Source organism: Podarcis raffonei, chromosome 15 (assembly GCF_027172205.1).
Source record: "Podarcis raffonei isolate rPodRaf1 chromosome 15, rPodRaf1.pri, whole genome shotgun sequence".
NCBI lineage: Eukaryota > Metazoa > Chordata > Lepidosauria > Squamata > Lacertidae > Podarcis > Podarcis raffonei.
The window spans coordinates 17,256,777-17,282,510 of NC_070616.1; the positions used below are offsets into that span (position 1 = coordinate 17,256,777).

The following is a 25,734-nucleotide window of genomic DNA, read 5'->3' on the forward strand; positions in this document are numbered from 1 at the left end:
GACCTGAAAAATCCCTGCTGGATTTCCAGAAATGTGCTGTTTCCATGTGGGCCCACTATTAACCTGTATTAACAGATCATTTTCCACTAATTGTGATATATATTAAATATCCTAAGTAAGGCCAAGACTGGATCCCACTGAACATTCTGTGTTATAATATCACTAACAGTCAAAACTAATGTGTACCAAAAAGACTTATTTTTATCAAACTGCCTTGTTTTAGTATCTTCAGCCTCTGGCTTTTTATTTGAAACAGACGGCTTGGCGCCTTTTCAAATTTCACTCTTCAGCCTGCTCTTTTGTCCTATCAACATCACATTTCTGCCTCCACTCCCCAATTTTTCTTTACCTTCTTGAGTACACCACTGCCACATTTTTTTCTTAGATTATCAAACTGTCATCTGTATTATTCTGCAAAAACTGTTTTAGTTTATATTTCTTGCTATCTTCTCCCTGCTGAAAAAAAAAGATTGTTCCTCTGTTCCTGTTTGGCTCAATCTATCTTCAGCACTCTGATACTGTCAGTCATTCTTGTCTTACTGCATTTCTTGCAAGTTTGGGATCCTGTTCTTATCAGAACATTCACTCTTTTTTTGTAGATATGTTCACGGCACGCCATTCTCCATTCTTTCCACTCCAGTGGAAAGTGTGTGATTCCTGGCCCTATTATTTCCATTTGTATTTTCCATTTGTACTTTTACTTAATCCCCTGGTTTCAAGTGCCATTTTTATGTTGACTATATCCCATTACATCCTTCCTCCTGCTATATCAGCATCTATTTGACCGTCTTCCATGTCCAGAATTTTAATGTGCCCATGACAGAATACTTAACCAGGTATTAGTTATACTTAAAGTATATTGTTATATTTTATTTAAACCACTTAGGTTTTATGAATAAGCTGCCTATAAATTATGTTAAATAAATAAATAAATAAATAAATAAATAAATAAAATGCTCCACTCTTTTGCTACTCTAATTCTATTACAAAATTTTGTCATTTCTGTCACTATAATATACACTGGTACCTCTGGTTACAAACACATCGGGTTACAAACACTTTGGGTTACAGACTCCGCTAACCCGGAAGCAGTACCTCGGGTTAAGAACTTTGCCCCAGAATGGAACAGAAATCGTGCGGTGGCGGGGAGAGGCCCCATTAGCTAAAGTGGTATCTCAGGTTAAGAACGGTTTCAGGTTAAGAATGAACCTCCAGAACAAATTAAGTTTGTAACCAGAGGTACCACTGTACATATCTAAGATTCTTATGACTTTGTCCAGATACTGCCAAAACTTTGTTTGAAGCACCTGCTATTTTACATGTTGATTGTTGTAATATTTGTTTTATCTGCCTTCCTCATTCTGACCTTCCTGCTTTTTTTCTATTTTAATTCTGCTATTTGGCACATTTTCATCCACTTTTTCATTATCAGTTCCCTCTTAATTTACCTTATTATTTCCTGCTCATGACACTGACTTTTTTCCATCCCACACTGAATGCAAATAGAATTTTCAAATTAGAGCCTGATCACACCCCTTCTATCTCCCCTTCCCCGTTTCTTGTTATTATCTCCATAATTCTGACATTCTTATTCCTCACTTCCTTGTTCAGACTCTCTTTGGCCTCTTCTTACAACAGGGGTGGGGGATCTTCTTCAACACAAGGTCTGCATTGCCCTTCTGAGCAATCTTCCAGGGGCTACGTACAGTAGATAGAGCAATTAATGTGAATTTTACCTTTGCAGAATAGTCTAGTTTCTACACACATACACCCCGCTCCAGCCTTCTATCTGAGTGGCCACTGTGAGAAAAGGATGCTGAACTAGATGGGCCATTGGTCTGATCCAGCAGACTCTTGCTATGTTCATCAAGGGAAGTAAGAGCCATTATAAGAGTTCAAGCCCACATTCAAGTCAGGCAAAAAACTATTACAGAGGTGGAGGGGTATGTCGCCTAGGGAAGAGGCCTGAGGGGCCACATAAGGCTCCAGCGGCCTGAGGCTGCCCATTTCTGTCTTATGAGTCAGAACTGCCAATCCCCTCATCTACACATCATGCTATTATAGTCTCCCCTTTAAAACATGTCTTAAAGGTGACTTCATCTCTCTGACCTTCCATTCCTGACAGATGTCTTTTCACCTCATGGTCAGCAATAATTTAAATTTACTTTGTGACACATCCCTCAAATTGTTAGACCACTTCTTTATTTTTCTACTACAATATTAACTATAATTAATATTAGCTACTACAATATTAGCTATTTTATAAATGATTATTTAAAAATATACAGAAATCACACTAGAAACAGCCCCAGTATATTTCATCATGAGAAATAGGCACAAATGCTGAGGATGGCACTGAAAATCCATTTTGGTTGTGCCATACTTGCTTACAAGCAGGCTTCAAGATTTGGTTGCCACACTCACCATGGCAACTGTGCTACAGCCCCCCAGTGCTCATTATGAGCAAATAGGCTTTCTTGCAACTATGAAACGGCAGAGGCAAGTGCAACATAGAGAGCTGCCTTATACTGTGGCAATTGGTCTATCTAGCTCAGTATTGTGTACACTATCTTAGAAGCAGCTCTCAAGGGTTTCAGGAACGGGTCTCTCCAGACCCTACCTGGGGATGCAAGGGATTGAACTTGCACCTTCCATATCCAAAGCAGATGCCCTACCAATTGAGCTACAGCCCTTTCCCAAAGTTCCAAAGTGGGCAGGAAAGTTGGAGGTTGTCTATTCACTCAGAGATGGGACAGATCCTTCAAGTCACTCATGCACTGCGATTGCCTCAGAGCGGCCAAACCAGAGGGGGTTGTTTTGCTGCTTGGAGGTGGGCACCTACTGTGCCTTATCTCAGTGCACCAAGCCCTCTGCCATTCTTTCCCATGAGAAAGGGTTTGGTTCATCTGTTTCTGGACAGAGGTTCTTGGGGAGGTCTTACTGGAAAGGTTGCAAAGTGGGAGCTGGTGAATACAGGCAAAAGCTATAGGCATTTCTTTTTGGACAACATTTATATCAAATGTACAATGTTCATTACCAATACTTGTACTGTAATATATATAGCAACTTATACTGTATTGCATTCAAGAGTTTCAGTGGTAGTGCTGGTTGCAATGAAGCTCCTGACAATAATTGACCAAGTTGCTCTGATATCACAGTGCAGAATGCCTTATGAAATGAGGGCCATAGGCAACAATCATGAGAGGCCTGGCATCTAATCAATGAGGATGAGAAGTGGTCCACACTAGAGGACCAAGGAAAATAGATGGACAAAGAGGAAGTATCAGAGAGCGAAACAAACTGGAAATGAGAACTAGCAAAGAGGTGCAGAAATTGCCAGAAGCTACTTCAGGTCACATATTGATTTGAGATGGTCAACTTAAATCTTTGGCTGCATGCCTCTAGCTCTCTATTTATTATTATAAAACTTTCCTATCCGCATATCCTGCTACCAGATCAAAATATTGCTGTCAAGAATCATGAACCAATGTCAACCAATATTTAGATTCTGGCTTGGGTTCTCCTGTCATTCCCTAAATAAATTAATACTAATACTAATAATTTTATTATTTATACACCACCCATCTGGCTGGGTTTCCCCAGCCACTGGACTGCTTCCAGCAGAATATAAAAACATAATAAAATGTCAAATGTTAAAAACTTCCCAATACAGGGCTGCCTTCAGATGTCTTCTAAAAGTTGTGTAGTTCTTTATCTCCTTGACATCTGATGGGAGGGCGCTTCACATGGAGGGTGCTACTGCCAAGAACATCCTCTGCCTTGTTCCCTGTAAATTCATTTCCTGTAGTGAGGGAACCGCCAGAAGACCCTCAGAGGTAGACCTCAGTGTCCGGGCTGAATGAAGGGGGTGGAGACACTTCTTCAGGTATACTGGACTGAGGCCATTTAGTGCTTTAAAGGTCAGTACCGGCACATTGAATTGTGCTCGGAAACATACTGCGAGCCAGTGAAGATCCATTGGAACTGGTGTTATTTTGTCCCAACAGCCACTCCCAGTCACCAGTCTAGCTGCCACATTCTGGATTAGTTGTAGTTTCAGGATCACCTTCAAAGGTAGCCCCATGTAGAGCTCATTGCAGTAGTCCAAGCAGGAGATAACCAGAGCATGTACCACTCTGGTGAGACAGCCTGCAGGCAGGTAGAGTCTCAGCCAGTGTGCTAGATGGAGCTGGTAGACAGGTGCCCTGGATACAGAACTGACCTGTGCCTCCCTGGACAGCTGTGATTCCAAAATGACTCCTAGGCTGTGCACATGGTCCTTCAGGGGCACAGTTGCCCCATTCAGGACCAGGGAGTCCCCCACACCACCCACCCCCTGTCCCCACCATCCATCCTCCAACTGCCCTCAGACACTCACACTAAAACTGGTATATCAACCATGCTATGCTGCCCAGAAATCTTATGAAGAATATGGATATGGGTCACAAATTAACAGAAAATATTTTAAATAGCTCAGATCCAAATTAAACGTTATGTGTCACTCTACAAAAGTAATTTTAAAATGAACTCTGAATTAATTTATACATGTTGAGCGCTTATTTGCAACCTCTTTAAACTGCATTCATGACCTTCTCTGAAATAAACTGAGGTCCTTCTTTTCCATGTAAACAAACAACCATGGATGAAAGTGACTTTTGAGGTCAAGCATTATAAATATGACACAGCAGGTTGTACATTATTGTAGTAAATTCTGAATATTTTATGCTTTGCCAGCCAAATGGCACAAACGTTTAACATTCTATCCTGCCCTTCCTTCTGAATTTCTGAGTATGTGCAGTCTGATCTATTTGACTGCAAGCTAGTGGGCTGTGTCCAATGACAACTCAGAGTAGACCCACTGAAACCAATAGAGCTAAATTAGCCATCTCTATTAATTTCAAGAGGTCCACTTTGAATACAACTAGCACTGGATACACTCCAATATGTTTATTAGATTTTAGGAACCAGTTAGTATTAATGAGAAAATCACAAAATGGTTAACTATTTAAGCAATTTTAAATAGTTTCCCACTGGCCATTTAAATGACAGCCTACCCCACTTACAATGTATTTTTCTGGAAGGCCACACCATGCACATCAAAGCACACTGGAGCTCACAGCCTCACCCTTCTTTTGAAATCTTTCCCATCCTGCTCTCCTTTCCCATTTCTCAATCCACACCATGCCCTTGCTTGAACTGCTTTATCATGTCTGATCTTGCCTGCTCCATACTGTAAGCTCTGCCAAGCAGGGGAAACTGCCTACTGTATTCTGCAAACTTTGTCTGTCATGGAAATCATTAAATAATAATTAGAGAATCTAAGTCAGATAGTAAATCAAGTCCAAATAGCTTCTATTTACAATTTCAAAAGGCATGAACAAAAAGAGCAGCTTTAAGATCAAACACTTTAATTACAAGCTCTTTAACTGACTTGTGGAATTCACTACTGCAGGATATGATTAAGTCAACTAGACTCCTTGTGTCTTTAAAAATGATTTGTGACACAACAAACAAAGTTGATTATGCACTAGCTAGAATAAAAGTACAAGGTCTAATAATCCTTGTGGTTTGGGGGCTCTACAAGCATTTGCATTTCAGTGACAATATACACTACTATCTCCTTAACTACCTTTCACAGCTGAGGTGTCTTAGTACGCCATGGTTTGATGTGAGAAAACAAGGTTCATGTCCAAACCTCACCTGTACACTCTATATCAGGTATGGCCAACCATTTGAGACCCAGGATGCACTTTTAACCCAAACATTGATTTGAGGACCAAATTTTTAACCTTCTACCATATATCTGCATGGCAGTAGTAGTTCGTGTTGCAACCCACTTTGAATCAAACCATGACCCACTAATGGGTCCCATTCCACCAGGTGAAGATCAGTGCATTAGATGGCTTTATCCATCTCTCTCTAGCCTTTAACTGCTACTTTACAAAATGGGAATAATAGTAACCCTACCTTGCTGGCCTGTTGCAAGAATGAATGAAATAAAAGATTAACACTCTCCAGGAGCCCTTATAATTGGATGGTCCAAGTAGGCCAAAGTCTTATATACTGTGATGTGGAAACCAGCTCATAGTACGCAAGTTTTCTAAATTAAGTTCCCAAAATATAATACTAACAGTATTAAAGTATTTTCCCCCTGTGGTTTATTAAATGCCTGTTAAAGTGGTATAGATGGTAAAGGTAAAGGTACCCCTGACCGTTAGGTCCAGTCGCAAGTGACTCTGGGGTTGTGGCGCTCATCTCGCTCTATAAGCTGAGGGAGCCGGCGTTTGTCCTCAGACAGCTTCCGGATCATGTGGCCAGCATGACTAAGCCCCTTCTGGCGAACCAGAGCAGCACACGGAAACACTGTTTACCTTCCCACCGGAGTGGTACCTATTTATCTACTTGCACTTTGACGTGCTTTTGCACTGCTAGGTGGGCAGGAGCTGGGACTGAACAATGGGAGCTCACCCCGTTGCAGGGATTCGAACCGCCAACCTTCTGATCGGCAAGACCTAGGCTCTGTGGTTTAGACCACAGCGCCACCCGCATCTCTCTAAATACTGCCTTTGGGTAAATGGCATGGCTATAACCTGTTCCAAGACAGAATAAATTGCACCCCATACTTGCAACAGCTCAACTTCAGAGCTCACAGCACTGGACTTTTCCATTTGTGCTGAGGTCACTGAAAATCTGTAAACTGTAATATCTCAGTTGATCAACAAAGCTCTAATAATTGATTACAGTTTGCAGCTAACTGAAAGAAAATTTATTCACTCTAACACTTTAATCTTATTTAGGAGTTTTAAAATGCTGAGATCTACTTTTGGCAATTATTAGAGTAAGTGTTGCCATCACACACCTCTGAAGCAGAATAGAAGGCCAGAGAAGTAAAGGGAATTGGGAGTGAAGGACATACTTGGATATATGCAGTGCATGGGGGGTGGGGAAGAGAGAGAGAAAAAAAGAAACACACTAAATACCATATTTCTTTTACCAATAAAAGAATGCCATCTTTATTCTTCATATCATTACCAGCTTATGTATACTTGGGTGGCAATTTGCACAGTAAACACAGATATTTGAACTCCAGGTGGTTTTCATTCACAGAAGCCCTTCATTCTTACTTGTGTAAGAGCAAAGAGTTTTAGAATATCAGTGTTCATTCAAGAGCACAAGCATACCAGCACTGGGAAACGTTTTGATTCATATGTTTTCTAAGAACAGCAGTAAATGAAACACTGTAAAACAGGGCCAGGCCAGCCATTAGGCAAACTTAAGTAATTACTTCAGGCAGCAGATAGGGGAGGGACAACATCAGCAGTTATTTCTCATACCCCCCCCTTGCCACCAGTATTCTATTCTGTTGGGCAGCTTGTCCCAGGCCCCACTTAACTGTCTTGCTGTACACAGGGAATGGGGAGGGCTGTCTTATCACCAGTTCAGATTCAGCTGGCAATCCAGTCAGCTTCTGTATATGGAATGAAAAGGGGCACAATTCTGATATGTGCCTCAGATAGCAAAACGTCTTGGGCCAGCCCTACCTGTAAGAGAGCCAGGGCAGGGGACATCTACTCCAAGCTTACCCACCCCACCCACCAGAAAAAGTCTTTAGGGAAACTACTCTGGACCATTTAAATTCATTAGCTAGCTACTGAGTCCTTCAGGTGGGTGGAGTCCCCATGGTGAAATACCTGAACTTTGTATATCTGCATATAAACTGAAATAGGAGACCTTGGAACCACCTACTTTCTGCTCATAAATAACTGTAAGTCTTGCAAAACAACCATATTTTTTTTAAAAAAACCATAAAGGTAGGAGGTTGCAGTTGTTGCCATTAAGGTAAGTTTTCACTATTAATGACAACTCTACTCCATAAAAATTATGTCATCTTTGCCTAGAAGAACATCCCAACTGAAATTAAATAATAGGATTATTTTAGATCAACTGCAATATAAATCTGAGGCCAAGGTAATGGAAAAGATTTGCCCTAAAGTTATCAGCACTAATTCATTCCGCAAGAATTTTTACTAAACAACCAGGACTCAAACTAGCTTTTAAGAACTACAGTATTAAATTTAGTCTGCAGTCCATATATATATTGCAGATGCAAACACTGAACAATTCCTTGTAATTCAGCTCATAAGAATTGTATTTAATCCAATTTAGCAATGTGTCATATTATGTGTATTTTAGACATAACATTGCAGTATTACTCTACACAGACAACAAATAGTTAAACATCACCACAAAAATTAAAATGGGGGGAGGACAGAAAGCCATGATTATACTATGCCTACTTTTTAATATGACTATATACCGTAATTAAATAAAGGTGTCTGAAGGACAATTGTTTTGTTCCATCCCAATAACTTCCTCCTATATGTATTAAAAGGAATCTGCATTTATGAAATAATTACATGATTATTAATATTGTGGCATGTATTTTATTACCGAATTATTGGCTTAAATAAAACATGGAACAAACATTTTTCCTTAGAAACAGTTAGCATATCTGATGTTTGTTTGTTTGTTTGAAATGAGACGTGAATTTAAACATCCCTCAAAAAGCCCTTTCTCTGGGTGATTTATTGATAGTACTGACCTTTTGGATTCATCAAGATTGCCTTCAGTCCTTATCGCCCCTGCAGTAGAAGCTGCTGAATAGATATTGGTAAAAGCAGCAGCAGCGGCAGCTGCTCCAATCCCTCCCTCCATGTTGCACACACAAGCACAGACTGCAGAAGCAGAGAGAGGAGGCAAAGGCACGAGAATCCAAGGAGGAAAGGGCTAAGGACCAAAAGTTGCTTCTTTTCTTCCCCCCACCTGCCCAATAATACAACAGACAGGCTGTTTTCCCCCTCTGTAAGGTTCAAAAATGCTAGCAATTAACAGAACCTCCTCAAACAATTTCTGGTAATAATTCTATCAGAGAACAACAACAAAAAAACAACAACCCAGCTTGCAAACACCAGGTTTCTATTCTTTCTTCATTCAGTGGTTCACATTTTCTTCAGGCTGCTACAGGCATTTCAACTGTAACCCTTTCCAAGCTGAGGCATAGACAGTTTGTTTTCTGCGTTGCAAAATGACACCGTAGGAATAGGCATTCATCTGGTGCGGACCTGTCCTGTGACTAGCTGCAGATTGTGTCTAATTAGAATAAGACATTTAGAATTGAATTTGCACACAGCTCGCAACCTAACCTTGAGCAGGTCACTTAATCTCTTTGAAATTCAGCTCTTCCCCTATAAAGGTTTGACGCTGCACTGGAAAGACTATTAATATTTATGATGCACTCCGACACCTTCGTGTTTATGCCACTTTTTGAATTTGCTGCAGTGTATAAAACTTGGGTTGCAAGCTTTAATTGATGAATCAACATAAGCTATAGGAGGTGATGGACTTCAAAGCAATTTGCAGCCCACAGACTGTAAGTTACAAAAATGTGCAGATGTGGTAATAGCAGGATACGAATCTTAGATGCCCCTCTTAAGGATGAAGATGTGAGCATTCAGTAAGTTCTGTTATAGTTGTTTGTAAAATATATGTACACTGCCTTTCTGCCCTAGTTGGCATTTAAACTGGTTTAACAGATCTCAAACACAGTATTGTCGTAAAAACTTAAAAAGCAATAAAATAAAATGCAGGCCCCTCAACAGGGGCAGGGAGTTCACATGATCAGTTGGCCTGGAATTGTATTTCCCATAGCACTTCTGCATATTAAATATTAAATGTGTAGTAACAATTATAACCCATTAACATGGTTAATAAATGGCGAATATTAAGACCACGAAAATGAAAGAGTAGTCTGACAGATCAGGCCAATGGCCCTTCTAGTCTACAGTGGCCAACCAGATGCATGTAGGAAACCAGCAAGCAGAATTCCAGCACAAGAGCACTATCGCCTCCCACAATTTCCAGCAACTGGTATTCAGAAGCATTGCTACCTCCAACTGTGAAGGTAGAGTGTAGCCATCATAACTAGTAGCTATTGATAGCCCTCTCCTCCATGAATTTGTCTAATCCTCTTTTCAAGCCATTCAAGGTGGCCATCATCACCTCCTGCAGAAGCAAGTTCCATAGTTTGACAATGTGCTGCATGAAGAACTTTCTTTCATCTGTCCTGAAACTTCCAACTTCCAGCTTCAATGGATGTCCACAAATTCTAGTATTATGAGAGAGGGAGGAAAACTTCTCGCTTTCTTCATGTATTTCTTGCATAACTTTATAAACTTCTATCCTATCACCTCTCACTTGCTTCTTTTTCTAAACTAAGGATTCCCAAACGCTGCAACCTTTCTTCATAGGGGAGTCGTTCAATCCCCATTATGAGGGAGAAAAAAATACAACCTACTGGAAGTTTCACCTTGGAAGTTTGTGAAAGTGTTATAGGGAAGGCAAGGGTCATCAAGCACATAGATCTTGTTCAGTATAACAGCCAGGTGAGCTTCACCATTTGTTCATGTTGTACAACAGTTTTTAGGCTGACAGAAACTTTTTTACGTAGCTACACAATGTACTAAGCAGTCAGCACTATGTATGCTGTGTAATATTGATCGAATAGACCACAAAGCTCTAGCAAGAAAAATACTATGAGCCCAAAGGCCAGAATATTTTAATTCTAGACCCTCTCATATTAGAAAATACCTAGCTAGTTTTATAAGGAAGGAGTTTACTGCAAACCTGTTTCCCTTACAGCCACTTATTGCAGGAAGAAGCTGTAATCACGTGGAAGTTTGCCAATCACCCCAGGATACAAGCTTTCCCACTGAATCAACAGGGCCTTTGCACAAGTAATTTTGCATAGAATTGTGTATTTAAGGTGAAAGACCCATCAATTTTGACTATTAATCCAACATATGTTTCCCAAAGAATATTTGCCATATGATCTAGCCAGATGCTATGACTAAAGATGTTACTTTCACAGGTGTGTATTTGGCATTCTGAAAACGCCCTTCAAATGCAGCACCATCTCTTGGACAACTCTATCCTCAATCACCTAGGTTACAGTTGTTCTTTGAGGCAGGTATGTTTGATGCAACATCTTCAAATCAGAACTCTTATTTTAAGTTTATGAACAGGTGCTTCAACAACTGTACCCTGTATTATTGTCCTCTTGTATCTAGATAATCTGGACAATATCCTTTATGTCCCAGACAGCAACTCCCCAAACCTTAGCAACAAGATATCTTACTTTTTGCTGATGGCACATTGTTGTCACCTAATTTTGGACCTGGTTTTAAAAGGCTTTTGGTCATGTTTAAAATTGCTTACAAACAAATCATCTGAACCTAGGATCATGGCCAAACAAACCAGTATCAGGAAATAAGCAACAAACCACAATCTCTGAAGAGCAAAGCAAGAGCACCTGAGCTATATGCACCAGCATGCAGCTCATGAACAGTATGATTTAGCTAACCACACATAATGGCTTAGTACTGAATACAAATGAGGCAATACTAGGTTTCACAGGATAGCGAACATTTACATGTCAGCCTAAGTTGGCAGGCGTATATAAAAGACATAGCACCAAATTAAATGGTTTGCTTTAGTCAGTTGAGAGGTCAAGGTACCTGGAGGACTGGGTCTCCAGATTTTTAGATAGTGGCACTCAAAATGAGTTGCAGGATAGATGAAACAGACTACAGCTTTCAACAAAAGCAAGTCCATGATATTAGCATAGTAATAGATGCTCTTATGCAAGATCATGTAGAATTCTAGGTCTTCTCAATAGCCATTTCTGGGAAATTCCCAAAGGAACTTCATCTCTTTTCATTTGAGGAGACACTTATAGAAGCCTCAAAGTAGGTCAAGATTAGTTCTGCATCCTAAATTCAAACAATAAACAAAAACTTGCAGAATGCTATTCAAGCATTCTTCTTGGTGGCAGATGAAGAAAGGGTGAACTGAATGTTTACACAAAAGAAATAGGTAACAATCCTTGTTAGGGGTCTGGAAAAGCACATTATTTTAATACTTGGTTCACCCCAGTCAGTATCAAGTAGAATCTGTATAGCAGACTATTGCCAATATTATTATCAACTAATCATAAATGATAAGAGATTTTTTTCCCTTGCCCAGGCAACAGAAGTTACGAAACACAACAGCTCAAGAAGTCTGTCATATACAGTGGTACCTTGGTTTTTGAACAGAATGCGTTCCGGGAGTGTGTTCGACTCCCAGAACTATTTGAAAACCAAAGTGCAGCTTCCAATTGGCTACAGGAGCTTCCTGCAGTCAACCAGAAGCCACGGTGGACGTTCGACTTCTGAAAATCATTCAAAAACCAGAACACTCACTTCTGGGTTTTGATCATTCGGGAGCCAATTTGTTCGGGAGCCAAGAAGTTCAGCTTCCAAGGCACAACTTACTAGTATATTTAGCAGCAGTAACAACACACTGAACGAGTCTCTTGGTGTTGATTTCTCTAGAAATCATACAGAAACTTGTGGAGGCGGAGCCAGTGGTGTGCTGCACATATGCACAGCTACACCCTATACTGGAAGTGTATACTCTAAGTGCTACTTGGAACTCAACCACTGGGGGAAATCAAAAGCTACTACCTCATCAAGCAAGTAGCAGCAGCTGCTGCAAATGATGGGCATGTGAGCTGATAGCAGTAAACAGAGGGTGGATAGAGAAGAGGTAACTGTAGTAGTGAGAAGAGTGCAGCTGTAACTGCCCAATTCTTCAACTGGGACCAGCAAACAAGAGGCGGCAACCTATGCCAGAGGTGACATGTCCTTAGGACTAGAAGGTAATACTCAATTACTACATAGGGGTTACCATTTTTTCCCAGCAAAGTTTTTGTGCTGCCATCACAGGGATGGTGAACCTCTGGCCCTCCGGGTGTTGCTGGAATACAATTCCTATAACACCAACCATCAACCATGCTGGCTGGAGCTTCTGAACACAGTGTAGCCTACTATGTGCAAACATGCACAGCATCAGGCTGCATCCTCCTTATCATGGTTCTTAATCATTTTTATTGTCTGAATCACTATTAACATTTATTAGATTTCTTTCCCACCCTTCACCATGAGGTCCCAGGATGGTTATAGCAATTTAAAAATGCAATATTAAAATAAGTTAGAATATGGTTAAATGCTGGGAATGCATAGCGTGTGTTCACCCATTGTTAAAGATGCACATTCAAAATAACTTAATACTATTTAACACTTGCACTCTACTTTCAAGTTTTCAGAGTGCTTCATATGCATCATCTAGTAGCAATTCTGTACACTGAGGCTGAGGGGAATCTCTTGTCTAAGACTACCAAGAGACTTCATAACACAGGTGAGACTCAAACTAGGAACTTCCCAATTTGTAGCTTAGCTATTAAGATACACGAGCTCGCCTAATGTGGGATTACTCACACTCCTTTAACCACCCAATCATATTTTCAGATGGTAGTTACACATGGGAAGAGGGCAGATTTCACCCACCCATTCAATGCAAGTTTATAATGTGATCAGTGATTCATATTAATAATCAATGATCCATATCTGTGTTTGCATAACTCATGTTTGTGGGAGCATTAATGTTGGCAGCAGTGGTTCACAGGTTACAATTGTCTCATGTATGAAGAGGTAACAAGATAGAAAATAGGAGGGGCATTTGAACTCTGTTCTGTTGCACTGTCCAGCACATGCCAAGTTACTTGGGGTGGGGAAGAGTTGAAACATAAAGTGTTACTTAGGGTGACAAAAATGCCTTGAGCTGAGCCTGGAGATGTACCCTCATTGTCTGACTCCTAGACATCTGTTCCTCCAACTTTATCATTTTCCAGGGGAAAAAGATAGAAGAAAGGGGTTGTGGCATCTGCATTTGGCAGGCAGGAATGAACAGGTGTTTCTTTTAGTACTATCTTTAATACAGTTGACATTTTAACTAATATTTTTAAAATGCTGCCTTCCTTAATCATTCGTGGCATGGATTCAAAATATAATAGTGGCTGCTGCACGATGGGCTTGTCTACAAATATATTTTTAACACACCCATAATCACTGAAATTGGGGTGCCAAGACTAAAAAGCATTCTGCAAGCAATGAAAATACCTTGCATAAGAAGAGTAAGCAAAACACTCTTGAGGACTGCCAAGTACAACTTGCATCAATTATTTAGCTTTCATGGGGTTTACTCTAAAAATAAACATGGGGGGATGAGAACTTCCAATAAAAACTATTTGCATTAGTGATATTTTCTTCAGGTCTGTAGGATTCTAAAGTAAATTCCCTGATCACCAAAACAAATTATAGGCATATCATCATTCTTCTCCAAAAAAAATTAAAATAAAAGCTAAGCTACTGATGTCTGCAGGAAATAGACTTTAAAAATTTGTCACAGATGCAAAGTCTCCAGGACCGGATGGGCTGACTTCCAGATATTACAGATCTTTGAAGGAGTGACTATTACAACCTTTGAAGGAAGTCTGCAATGAAATTTTGGAAGGGAAAAGGGCACCAGAGTCGTAGAAAGAGGCATATATTACACTTATACCGAAAACAGAGACTGAAAAGAATCAACTTAAGAACTACCGTCCCATATCCTTATTAAATGTGGATTACAAATTTTTTGCTGACATTTTGGCTAAGAGACTGAAAAAAGTATTGATTGAAGAGATTCATAAGGACCAAGCGGGCTTTCTCCCGGGAAGACACCTATCTGACAACCTGAGGAACATAATTGACATTTTGGAAAAGTTAGAAGTGAATATAAACACTAAAGCAGTTCTGATATTTGTGGATGCGGAGAAAGCTTTTGACAACATCTCTTGGAGTTTTATGAAAAAGAACTTACAGGGTATGGGGGTAGGCCAAGGTTTTGAAAATGGTATAGGTGCAATATACTCTGAACAAAAGGCTAAATTAATTGTAAACAACGTGGTTACGGAAGAATTTAAGATAGAAAAAGGGACACAACAGGGGTGCCCAATTTCCCCATTGCTTTTTATATCAGTCCTGGAGGTCCTGCTGAACATGATTAGAAGGGACCGGTTGGTTAAAGGTATACAGGTCGGAGCCAAACAGTATAAATTGAGAGCATTTGCAGATGACTTAGTCTTGATGTTACAGGAGCCAGAATCTAGTACTAAAAGGGTTTTAGAACTAATTCAAGAGTTTGGTCAGGTGGCAGGATTCAAATTGAACAAGTCAAAAACTAAGGTTTTAGAGAAAAACTTAACATTGACTGAAAGAGAGAGGTTTCAGAATGAAACAGGTTTGACTGTGGTTAAGAAAGTGAAATACCTGGGGATTAATATGACAGCTAAAAATGGGAATTTGTTTAAAGATAACTATGAAAAATGTTGGACGGAAGTGAAAAAAGATCTAGAAATTTGGTCAAATTTGAAGCTTTCCTTGTTGGGTCGAATTGCAGTCATAAAGATGAATGTATTGCCTAGAATGTTGTTTTTGTTTCAAACATTGCAAATTGTGGACAAGATGGACTGTTTCAAGAAGTGGAAGAAAGATATTTCTAGATTTGTCTGGCAGGGCAAGAAGCCCAGAATAAAATTTAAAATACTAACCGATGCAAAAGAAAGAGGTGGATTTGCCCTGCCAGACTTTAAACTTTATTATGAATCAGCAGCATTCTGCTGGTTGAAAGACTGGCTGCTTCTTGAGAACACAGACATTTTGGATTTAGAAGGTTTTAACAACGTTTTTGGGTGGCATGCATATTTGTGGTATGACAAGGTTAAAGCACATAAAGCATTTAAAAACCATATTGTCAGGAAAGCATTGTTTAATGTTTGGATTAGATATAAGGATTTATTGGAAAATAAAACCCCAAGGTGGTTGTCACCAATGGAAGCGAAAGCTCAGAAAAAGCTCAATATGGAGGCCAAATGGCCGAAATATTGGGAAATTTTGGAACAAGAAGGAGATAGACTGAAACTGCAGAGTTTTGAGAAACTAAAAAACAAAGTGCGAGATTGGCTTCATTATTATCAGATAATGGAGGCATATAATTTGGATAAGAAAATCGGCTTCCAGGTGGAAAAATCAAAATTGGAAACAGAACTGTTAGAACCTAAAACTAAGATTTTGTCAAAGATGTATAACTTGCTGTTGAAGTGGAACACTCAGGATGAGACGGTTAAATCTGCTATGATTAAATGGGCACAAGATGTTGGACATAACATTATGTTTGCTGACTGGGAACAGTTGTGGACCACAGGTATGAAATTTACGGCATGTAATGCCTTAAGAGAGAATATTATGAAAATGATATACAGGTGGTACATGACCCCAGTCAAGCTTGCAAAAATTTATCATTTGCCCGACAATAAATGTTGGAAATGCAAAGAAAATGAAGGTACATTCTTTCACCTTTGGTGGACGTGCCCCAAGATTAAGGCTTTCTGGGAAATGATCTATAATGAATTGAAAAAGGTATTTAAATATACCTTCCTGAAGAAACCAGAGGCCTTTCTTCTGGGCATAGTCGGCCAATTGGTGTCAAAGAAGGATAGAACTTTTTTTATGTATGCTACAACAGCAGCAAGAATACTTATCGCAAAGTACTGGAAGACACAGGATCTACCCACTCTGGAAGAATGGCAGATGAAGATGATTGACTACATGGGTTTGGCAGAAATGACTGGCAGAATCCGTGACCAGGGAGAAGAGTCGGCGGAAGAAGATTGGAAGAAATTTAAGGACTATTTACAGAAATATTGTAAAATTAAAGAATGTTAGAATGATGTTGGATAGAAATTAAGTGGTTTCCAGCTGTAATGTTTTGAGTGACATGGGGGGGGGGAAAGGTGCAGAAATAGGTTAAAAATTACTGATAAGGATTTGCTGAACTAACAATTTGAACTGGAATACAAAAAAGGGAGGTATGAGGAGGTCGGGGAAATATGTTAATGGAAAATAAGTATTGTGAACTTTATGTGTTTTTAAACTTTTTTGTATTTCTCTATTTTTTGTTATTTTTTCTTTTTTCTTTTTGATTCTTTTTTATTGTATTAATTTTGAAAACTCTAATAAATATCTTTTAAAAAATAAAAATAAAAATTTGTCACAGATGCCAACTATAAAAGGGTTGCAGTTCCAAAGCAGGACTACTCTTGCACTGTATTTTGTTATAAAGGGACAACCCTGAGATGGAAAAGGTAGAGGATCAGTTGATACTACTTATTCCTTAACAGGATGTTAGCCTTAGTTGACTAAACAGCAATACAGGATTAGTAACAAAACGAAAGAGCACCAAATCATGATGGCATGAACACTCAATTAGAAGTTCTGATAGAAATAAGCCAATTTTTGTAGTTTTGTGGTTTTTTCCAGGAAAAGGATGGGTCTAGGGGTGTTTTGACACTTCATTAAATCTAAAAATGTACTCTTACCTGGTTTCAACACAGTCACAAACAATAGCACCATGTTTAAGAACTCATTTCACACCCATCTAGAATACATCTGTATTATACAGCCATGTTTGCTTAACAGGCAGACACACTCGGCTGGTTGGGCAAACCCTTGAGATCACCACATAGATTAAAATCCTTAATTCAGATGGGAAGGAAAATTGGGGATAATGTATACAAAACTCAGCAGTATATAAATATTGAGAGCAATACATGTCCCTATATCTGGGGTTCCCAGTTGCCATCACAGTAGATCAGACACTCCCATTAGCACTTGTCAAGGTCTCCTACACTTTCCAATCTTTAATATATATATATTTTCCAACAAAAATGAGGTTGCAGTTTTTTGGCGGTGGGAGGTGTTGCTCATTTTGGATAGCTGACCTGCTTTTTTGTCTATGTCTTTTTTGTTTGTGGGTATGCACTGAGCATCACCAGTATTTGTGAAATTGGTTTTTTATGATGCCAAGAACACTTCTTTGATCTCCAAGGCCAAAAAGACTAGGGACTGCTGACCTACACAGATTTCCAAGCCAATATCGAAAAGCTGTGGTGAAACACAAGGCTCAACTGAATGGATGAGCCGCAGTAGCAGAACAGTTTGGGAACTGCGGGTTTTTTGTGTGCAAAGGGTTTTACTCCCAAGTAAGTTTACATATGACTGCAGCCTTAATATGGTTAATTTAGATCATAGGAACATAGAGCTGGAAGGGACCCTGAGGATCATCTAGTCCAACCCCCTGCAATGCAGGAATATGCAGCTGTCCCATATGGGGATCAAACCTGCAACCTTGGTGTTATCAGCACCATGCTCTAACCAACTGAGCTAATTTCAGTGCCACATTTCTAAAGCAACAGATCTCTGGACTCCATCTACTGTGGAAGTCATACCCTCCAGGCTTGGGTGTTCTTCTTAAACTAGGAGTGGCCCTATTGCCAGTGTTCAAAGACATACAGAATCATAGAATTGTTTTTATGATGTCATATGGTCTAGGAATGAACCCTAACACTGGAAACAAGTTCGGGGATAAGACCAAGCCCAAATTATTATCAGAATAGTTTAGTAGCTGAGCTGTGACCAGTGGCCACCTGAACAATTTCAGCTGCCTGCCCCCTGCTCCTGAACTCCATGTTTAAGCCTCAAAGTAAAACTCCAAAATGAAAACAGTGAAAATGCTAAGCAAGTGTTAGCAATATATTCAACACCCCTCCCTTCCAAGACAGATGATGCATGTTTCCAGTTCTCTGGTCTTGCAGCATAAGAAGAATTATACCTACAGCATTACTCACAATAAAAGGTTTTTGTCATCATCAGACGCCTGAGTCATCAATCACCTTCATAAGTTATTTACTGCTTTGCAGTGTTTGACCTCAATGGCAATTATTTCCTCGAAGGAGCCATATGTACCAATTCTTGCACAGAATTCAGAGCACAGGAAAATAAGCTTCTTTCCTTTTAAAAAAGCCGCCACATTTTCAGTGACAAAGTCTGCATTTCCGTAACAAACCTGTGCTTACCACACAGGAGCCAATCAGACCTGCTTAACTTCTTCATTTTTAGTGCTATGGAGAAACCAATCATGATCAATGGGGATACTGATACATCCAAACCAAGGATCATGTTTTGTTCCACTCCAAACAAACCATGGGTTAGCCAATGCTAATTCTACTCAGAGAAGGCCCACTGAAATGAATGGACATTTCAGTGGGTCTACTCAGAGTACAACTTAGCTGAATAGAACCTCATAATAAGCCAATATTTGTTTTCTGCTTACCCATTGTGGTTTTAGCAAAACAGACCACAATTCCTAGTTCAGACATATCATAAGAGGCAAGGATCATGGTTTGGTTCCTTCATGCACCAGCAGTGCGGAGAGGTAAGACAGCCCAGATCAGCACATTTGCAGTAAACCATTAACTATAGCTTACTGTGAAGCACAATGAGGTAGATTGTTTCGTGTTAGTGCACTGTCTCATATATGAGCACATGCCGTGAAGCACAATCTTATAAAAAAACCCCAGATTATTTTGGATATATATTACTTGCTAATACAAGACTTCTGGAGGTGGGCAAAAATGAAGTATAGATATGGCCCAAAGGAAGCAAAATATTCCCAAGGTCACGTAATTAATCAAATCAAAATGAGACAGAACCCTTACAAGTTCTTAAATTTCTGCCCTCACACTAAGCAAAGTGGAAAATCAACAAAGCTGGAAACTTAAGAAACAAAAACCTGAAGCTTTGTTTACTATAAATTAGATAAAGTTTTAAGGCACATTCCCATCTGAAACAAGCCTGTACAGAAATGAGTGGTAGCAACACAAGTACATAACAAACATAAGGGGTGAGGGGTGTTAATAGAAGCTGCTGCTAATTAAGGGCACATTGGTCAAACAGAGGACATTTTGTTTGTGGTGTTTAGGGACTGAAAATATAAAAAATTTAGGTATTTCCTTCAAAGACCAGGTGATATTTTTATTTAATAAAAAGGCTCTCAGAAAGGTAGAAATTACTGAAGATTTTGCAATATACAATTTGCCTCATGTAAGACATTTTAGGGCTGGCCCAACTAACACATATTCCAACCAAGCAGAAAATCTCCAAAAACTCCATTACAATGCACAATCTGAAGCTGGCATCTTATTTAAACTATAAGCTTTCTGTTTTTCACCCACCATGAAGTGGTTGGAGAAATAGACAGATTTTCTGGCATTCTGCTCTCACACTTTTCCTACATATGTGGAAACCAATTGTGAAGCTGACATTGACTAGATGACTATTTCCGGATTTGGCTGCTCTTCAAACAAAATACACTGAACAATGACTTTTGCTGTGCGTGCCCGTCCGTCCATCCGTCATGCCTTCAAGGAGGCACAGCCTGCTTACTTCAGGTTCTTCCAATGCCACAGCCTTTGCCCTTTCAAGCAGCAAATGCTGGCATTCATGTTTGCATGTAACCTTCCCTCGCAGAGGGAACAAAACAGCAGAAGCTTAAATACCATTGCCAAATATAATGTTTTCAACTTCGTATTTTTATAAATAAAAAAATGACATTTTACTTCAGGTATAAAAGAAGACTAGGCCCAGTGGCACGTTGACTCCTCTGTTCACTTTTCCTGTCATTTCTCTGGCCAACTGTCAGGGATGATGGCAGCTGTAGTCCAGGAAACATCTGGAGGGTGACAGGTTCCCCATCCCTGAGTTCAAGTGCTATGCTAGGACTGGAGAGAACCAATTTCAAGAAACCTACTGAGTGACCTCAGGACTGTCACTATCTCTCAGTCAAACTTACCACATGGGGTGGTTATGAGAATGAAATGGGGGAGGGGACTATTATTAATAATAATATTATCATTATTATTATTATTATTATCATCACCTCCACAATCACTTCAATCTACAAACCACCCTTCTCCCCAAAGTAGCCCCCAGGTATTTGATGGTTATGGGACTTACAGAAGGATGTGGGGGCGCCATACCACGTCACAATGAGAGAGATCAAGGCTCCAACAACCAATACAGCACAAGATTCAAGCCCCTTTATCATTCCGACTCAATGCCTGCCTTATTGAAGACTTCAACATGCAACCTTATACTCCGTAGGTATGACTTAAATCCCATATTTGGAGATTCTTCTGCTCACAGTTTCACTCAGCTGGATGGTACAGATTGCTACGCCCTGGAATACCTTATGTCAAAATTTTTTTCACACACAGAAATTCTCACATTGTACACACATTTAGAGCCCAGCATACATAAATATTCTGGAAACAAAAATTAACAGGAAAGCTGTCATCGCATGCAGAATGAATATGTGTGTGTGAGGGGGGGGAGTAAATTGAATCATATGCTGTGTGACTAATGAGATGCTGAACATGTCAGCACACCATGGGACAGGGCTAAATTTATTGCTACAAGAAATGTATTATTAAAAGTAGTGATTTGGATAATGAGATTATGATAGCTAGGCTGAAGAAATCAGATCTCATACCTAGCTAGAAATCTTCCCAAATGAAACCTACAAAACGGAGGCCTGTGGTTTTTCAGGAAGAACAGTAAAGTTCCACTGACTTAAAGTCAACATCTACCCAAATCCTAAGAGCACACATACACAGAAACCTGGCAACATACTAAATTTACCATAGCCACATTTTTTAATTCTAAGTGAACAGTACTTTTTGCTTTCCTACTTGTCACTTCTGTTCCAGATCACCAAACTATCTGGACATATTACACCCAATGAAAGTGGTCCTTCGGTATCCTGGAGGAAGCATAAAGCCACCATAACTAGTAGCCATTGGCAGCCTTATGCATTCATCTGTTGCCTTTTAAAACTCATCTCTAGTTGGCAACAATCACATCTTGCTGGTGATAGTCAACACTGAATGGCAGTGGCTATCCAGGGTTTCAGACAGTGGAAACTCTCAACTCCACCTGGAGATGATGGGGGTTGAAACTGGGGCCTTCTACATGTAAAGCAGGAACCTCACTTAACTAATGGATAAAATATCACTGAAAGGCAGCCAAGACTAGAAGACCTCACACTCATTTGCACTGGGACTGCAGGTTCTAGCCCTATCTATCAGCTAAGGATCTAAATGACTGGCTGCAATGTCCCCCAGTGCATATGTGCACATACTAGTCTGTTTCACATGCCCAAATGAGAATGAAATATGTGAAAGGAAACAAAAAATGCATCCTGACCTTTCATGCTCTAGAAGAGTACCATATATAAATAAGCTGCAGATTTGCAGGAAATGTTCATACACAAACTGGGGCCAGTAATTTCAATAGCCTCTCTCACCATTCTTTTATTTTAATACACATTTTTATCTTTCTTTCTTTACTACATACAATCCAGGTGATAATCCAATATAACTGCTGTTAGCTTGAACAAGTAACATAAACATTGTATTTTAGATTTTGTACTCATTCCTAAGGGACTAGGGTTGACATGTTTAAAATGATACACAACGAACTTCATTCTGAGGTAGTTTCCTTCTTTCTACAAATGCATGGCAATCCTTTGAAACTGCAGCTATACACAGAATATAGAAAGCTAGATTCTTCAAATGAGTTACTGAATAAACAGAAAACAGTAATTAGTTTTATCCACTCTAACACCCTTACATATTGTAACAATAAATAAGAAAAGCAGTTCCCTACAGCTAATTTACTGGTTCTCATGTGGCTCTATATGGTTGCTGTTACCACTGCTTAAAATATGCTATTGGTATAAACCAGGCAGTTTTTTAATTCTTCATGAAATCAATACAATGTGGCCTGACCTAGCCCAACACAGTGCTCTTCTAGTTCTACAATTGCTTTTTGTGGCAAAAACAAACTTGTTATTTGGCTAATTTATTTGTTTAATAAACACAGAAATGCTCCGTGTTTTCTGAGACCAAGGGTGCAGAAATCTACAACCGAGGAAGTAGTGAAAATGAATTAACATTGTCAACAGCAACTTCTTTAGTTATAAAGTATAAACTAGTACGTTGACAGTAGAGCTGGGTCACTTTGCAAAACTGGCTCAGTATTAAACAGATCCTGTGTGGTAGTGGAAGATGTGAAGCTAAATAGCAGGAGATGCAGGAATGCACAACACATACCAAAACAAATGAATTCACTGCCACAAGATGTGGTGTTGGCCACAAATTTAGATGGCATTAAAGGAAATTTGAGAAATTCATGTAGAATAAGGCCATCAACAGCTACTAATCATGATGCCTATGTGCAACCTCTAGGATCAGATGCAACATGCCTCTGGGTACCAGCTGCTAGGAACAACAGCAGATGAGAGCTGAAGCCTTCATGCCCTGCTCATGAACCTCCCAGAGGCATCTGGAGGGCCGATGTGAAAAACAGGATTCTGAACTAGAAATGTCTTTTTTTCAATTCAGTAGGGCATATTGTCCTGGCATGTTTTGCACTGCATAAGCCCCTGCCCACTTATCCCTTCAGCCACCTGTTTTTTCCACTGAGTGCTATGAATATAGTGCCACATCATTGGGGGGAGTGTATGGAGAAGGCATCTCAGGAGGAAGGCTGGGGGTGGATGAAGAATTAGGCACCCAGCCACCATTACTACACTGCAAATTATGCTCATTCCACCTCACAGCTATTTTGAAGCTGGTCAGCTACAAACTAGGATCAACTATCACTATTTTGTGAGAGGGATTTATTTGCATATTATAAAATTTAGGTTAAATTAAAGTGCATTCAAGGTCTCTCTCTCTCTCTCTCTCTCTCAACAAATCTGCTTTTTAAAACAATCTGAGTTTTTGCTGTATGGAAAGTGAAAGGGGAAATGCACTAGAGTAGGGGTAGGGAACTTTTGGGCCCTTCAGATGTTGCTGAACCACAACTCCCATCAGTCCCAGCCAGCATGGCCAGTGGTCAGGAGTGACAGGAGCTGTAGTAAAGCAACATCTGGCAGGCCAAATGCACAAGAAAGTGTGGGATAATGATCAGCTGGTGAAAAGTTGTATAACCTCCATGCAAAAAAAATAATTAAGATAAATGCTCAATAGATAAATGGTTGTCATAGAACCTTGGCACAAACAAATCAGAATGAATACTCAAGAGATCATCTAGAACAGACCTAGGTTCTCAACCACTGATTTATTGCCAAGCATGCATTTTGCTCCCCCAAAATCAAATTGTTAAGAGTATGGACCGTACTCAGTTATGATGAAGGAAATCAACTAACTGAATCTTGTGCACAAAAGAGCAACAAAGATGCTGAGGTGTCTGGAAATCAATTATTATATAGAAATGTTGTATGTTTAGCCTGGAGAACAGGTTACTAAGAGGGGAAATGTTGCCAAATAATCGATGTCCTGCCACATAGATGAAAAACAAATCAGTTTTTTCTTGCTCCTGATTTTTCTTGCATGATGCTGTAATGGTGGGTTTCCTGCACATTTCTTCTTCTATTTAACAGCATTGGGCTAATCCCCTGTTCTCAGCTCTTGTACAGAAGAGTGGCACCACCTTCAAGAGAGTTGGTGTTAGTTTTTTAATAACACAATTAAAAACAGAAACACCACTGCTTCTTATATATATATCAATGGACATGCTTGCTACTGTTTAATAACAAAACACATAGGTCACAAACACTCCATTAAATACTTGTGCACACTTGCATACAATGCAGTACTACAAGGAGGTTTGGAAAACAGTCCTTATGACCAAATTGGCATGGCAGGTGAAAGTTTATGACAAAGAATGGTTGCTTCACAATTCAACACAAACCTTGATTTTTAGATGAAAATAAGCTTGCCATCCCAAGAGTACAGACTCACTATGATTCACAAGAGAAAATATGTTTTGAAGCTAAATTAAAACTGTCTTTGAATAGCAGCAGCTGAAACACCTCAGTATAATCTTTCAAACCCAACCAAGCAAATAAAATATTGTCTCAGTATGTTTTATTTGATAAGACATGTGACCTAGTTTAGGCTTCGCCTTGCCTTGATTATAATTAACAGTAATTTGTACAGATTCCAATTTAATACATGAACTCACTCATTGAGAAAGGCAAACTGGCTGATTCAAAGCCAACACAAATGCTTAAATATGTTTTATGATGTTTAATTTAAAACAACGAGAAGATATACAGCAAATCGGGCTTCCATATTACTCCCTTCTTGAAGACAGCAGGATGCAAGGTTGGAATACATACGGACAACTACATTTGGACAAAATGTACCATTTAATAGGCATATATGACTTGCTTTGAGAAAGCTTTTGATGCAGTGCACTGATAAAATGGAATCCCTTTTACTTTTGATTCTTATTTTAAAATGCCCATATAGCTGGAAGACCACTTATGCAAGGATTTATCCTGCCCTCTCTTTCGGCTCCTACTGTCCTCACAAAGCCTCACAGGAGGGTCAGGAACTTTCCTGAACAGTATGAGCCTTTTCCATATTATTAGGAGCAGGCCTATAGGGGGAGGGCAGTTGGGTATACTTGCCCTGGACCTCAGAGGGTTAAGAGTAGGGCCCCCCGCTAGGGTCCTGCCAGACTTACGCTATCATGCCAAGAATGAGACTCCTGCCCCAGGCATAAGATAAGCTCTGCACGGGCCTGGTTAGGAATCTGAAGGTGAATTTTAGTCTTAAAAGTTGGTAGGTTAGGATGTATGGGAATTGCCAGGGATGGGGAAGAGAGACTAGGGAGGGGGAGCTGAATGGAGAAGTGTGGTTAATTGCATTACTTTGTTATTTTTGCAAAGAAAAATGGTCAAACCATTAACAATAAAGTAGGGCTTTTGTTTGTTTTTTGCTTTTGTAGTTAGGGGGAAAGTTGTCAAACAGAGACATGTTTTTAGACTCATTTTCCAGCTTAAGAC

General features: G+C 39.6%; 1 protein-coding gene across 6 annotated transcripts in view; it reads right to left on the reverse strand.

Moving 5' to 3' along the window:
- Positions 1–25,734, reverse strand: part of ARHGAP32 (Rho GTPase activating protein 32) — a 201,342-nt gene that overhangs the window by 128,041 nt on the left and 47,567 nt on the right. The window contains exon 1 of one of the 6 annotated variants that reach the window (XM_053367598.1): positions 8,603–8,720. The exons of the other annotated variants lie outside the window; for them this stretch is intronic. Coding sequence (XP_053223573.1) covers positions 8,603–8,715 — 113 coding nt within the window. The 5' untranslated portion in view covers positions 8,716–8,720. Of the gene's footprint in view, positions 1–8,602; positions 8,721–25,734 lie in introns of those variants that run through there. 6 annotated transcript variants of the gene reach the window in all.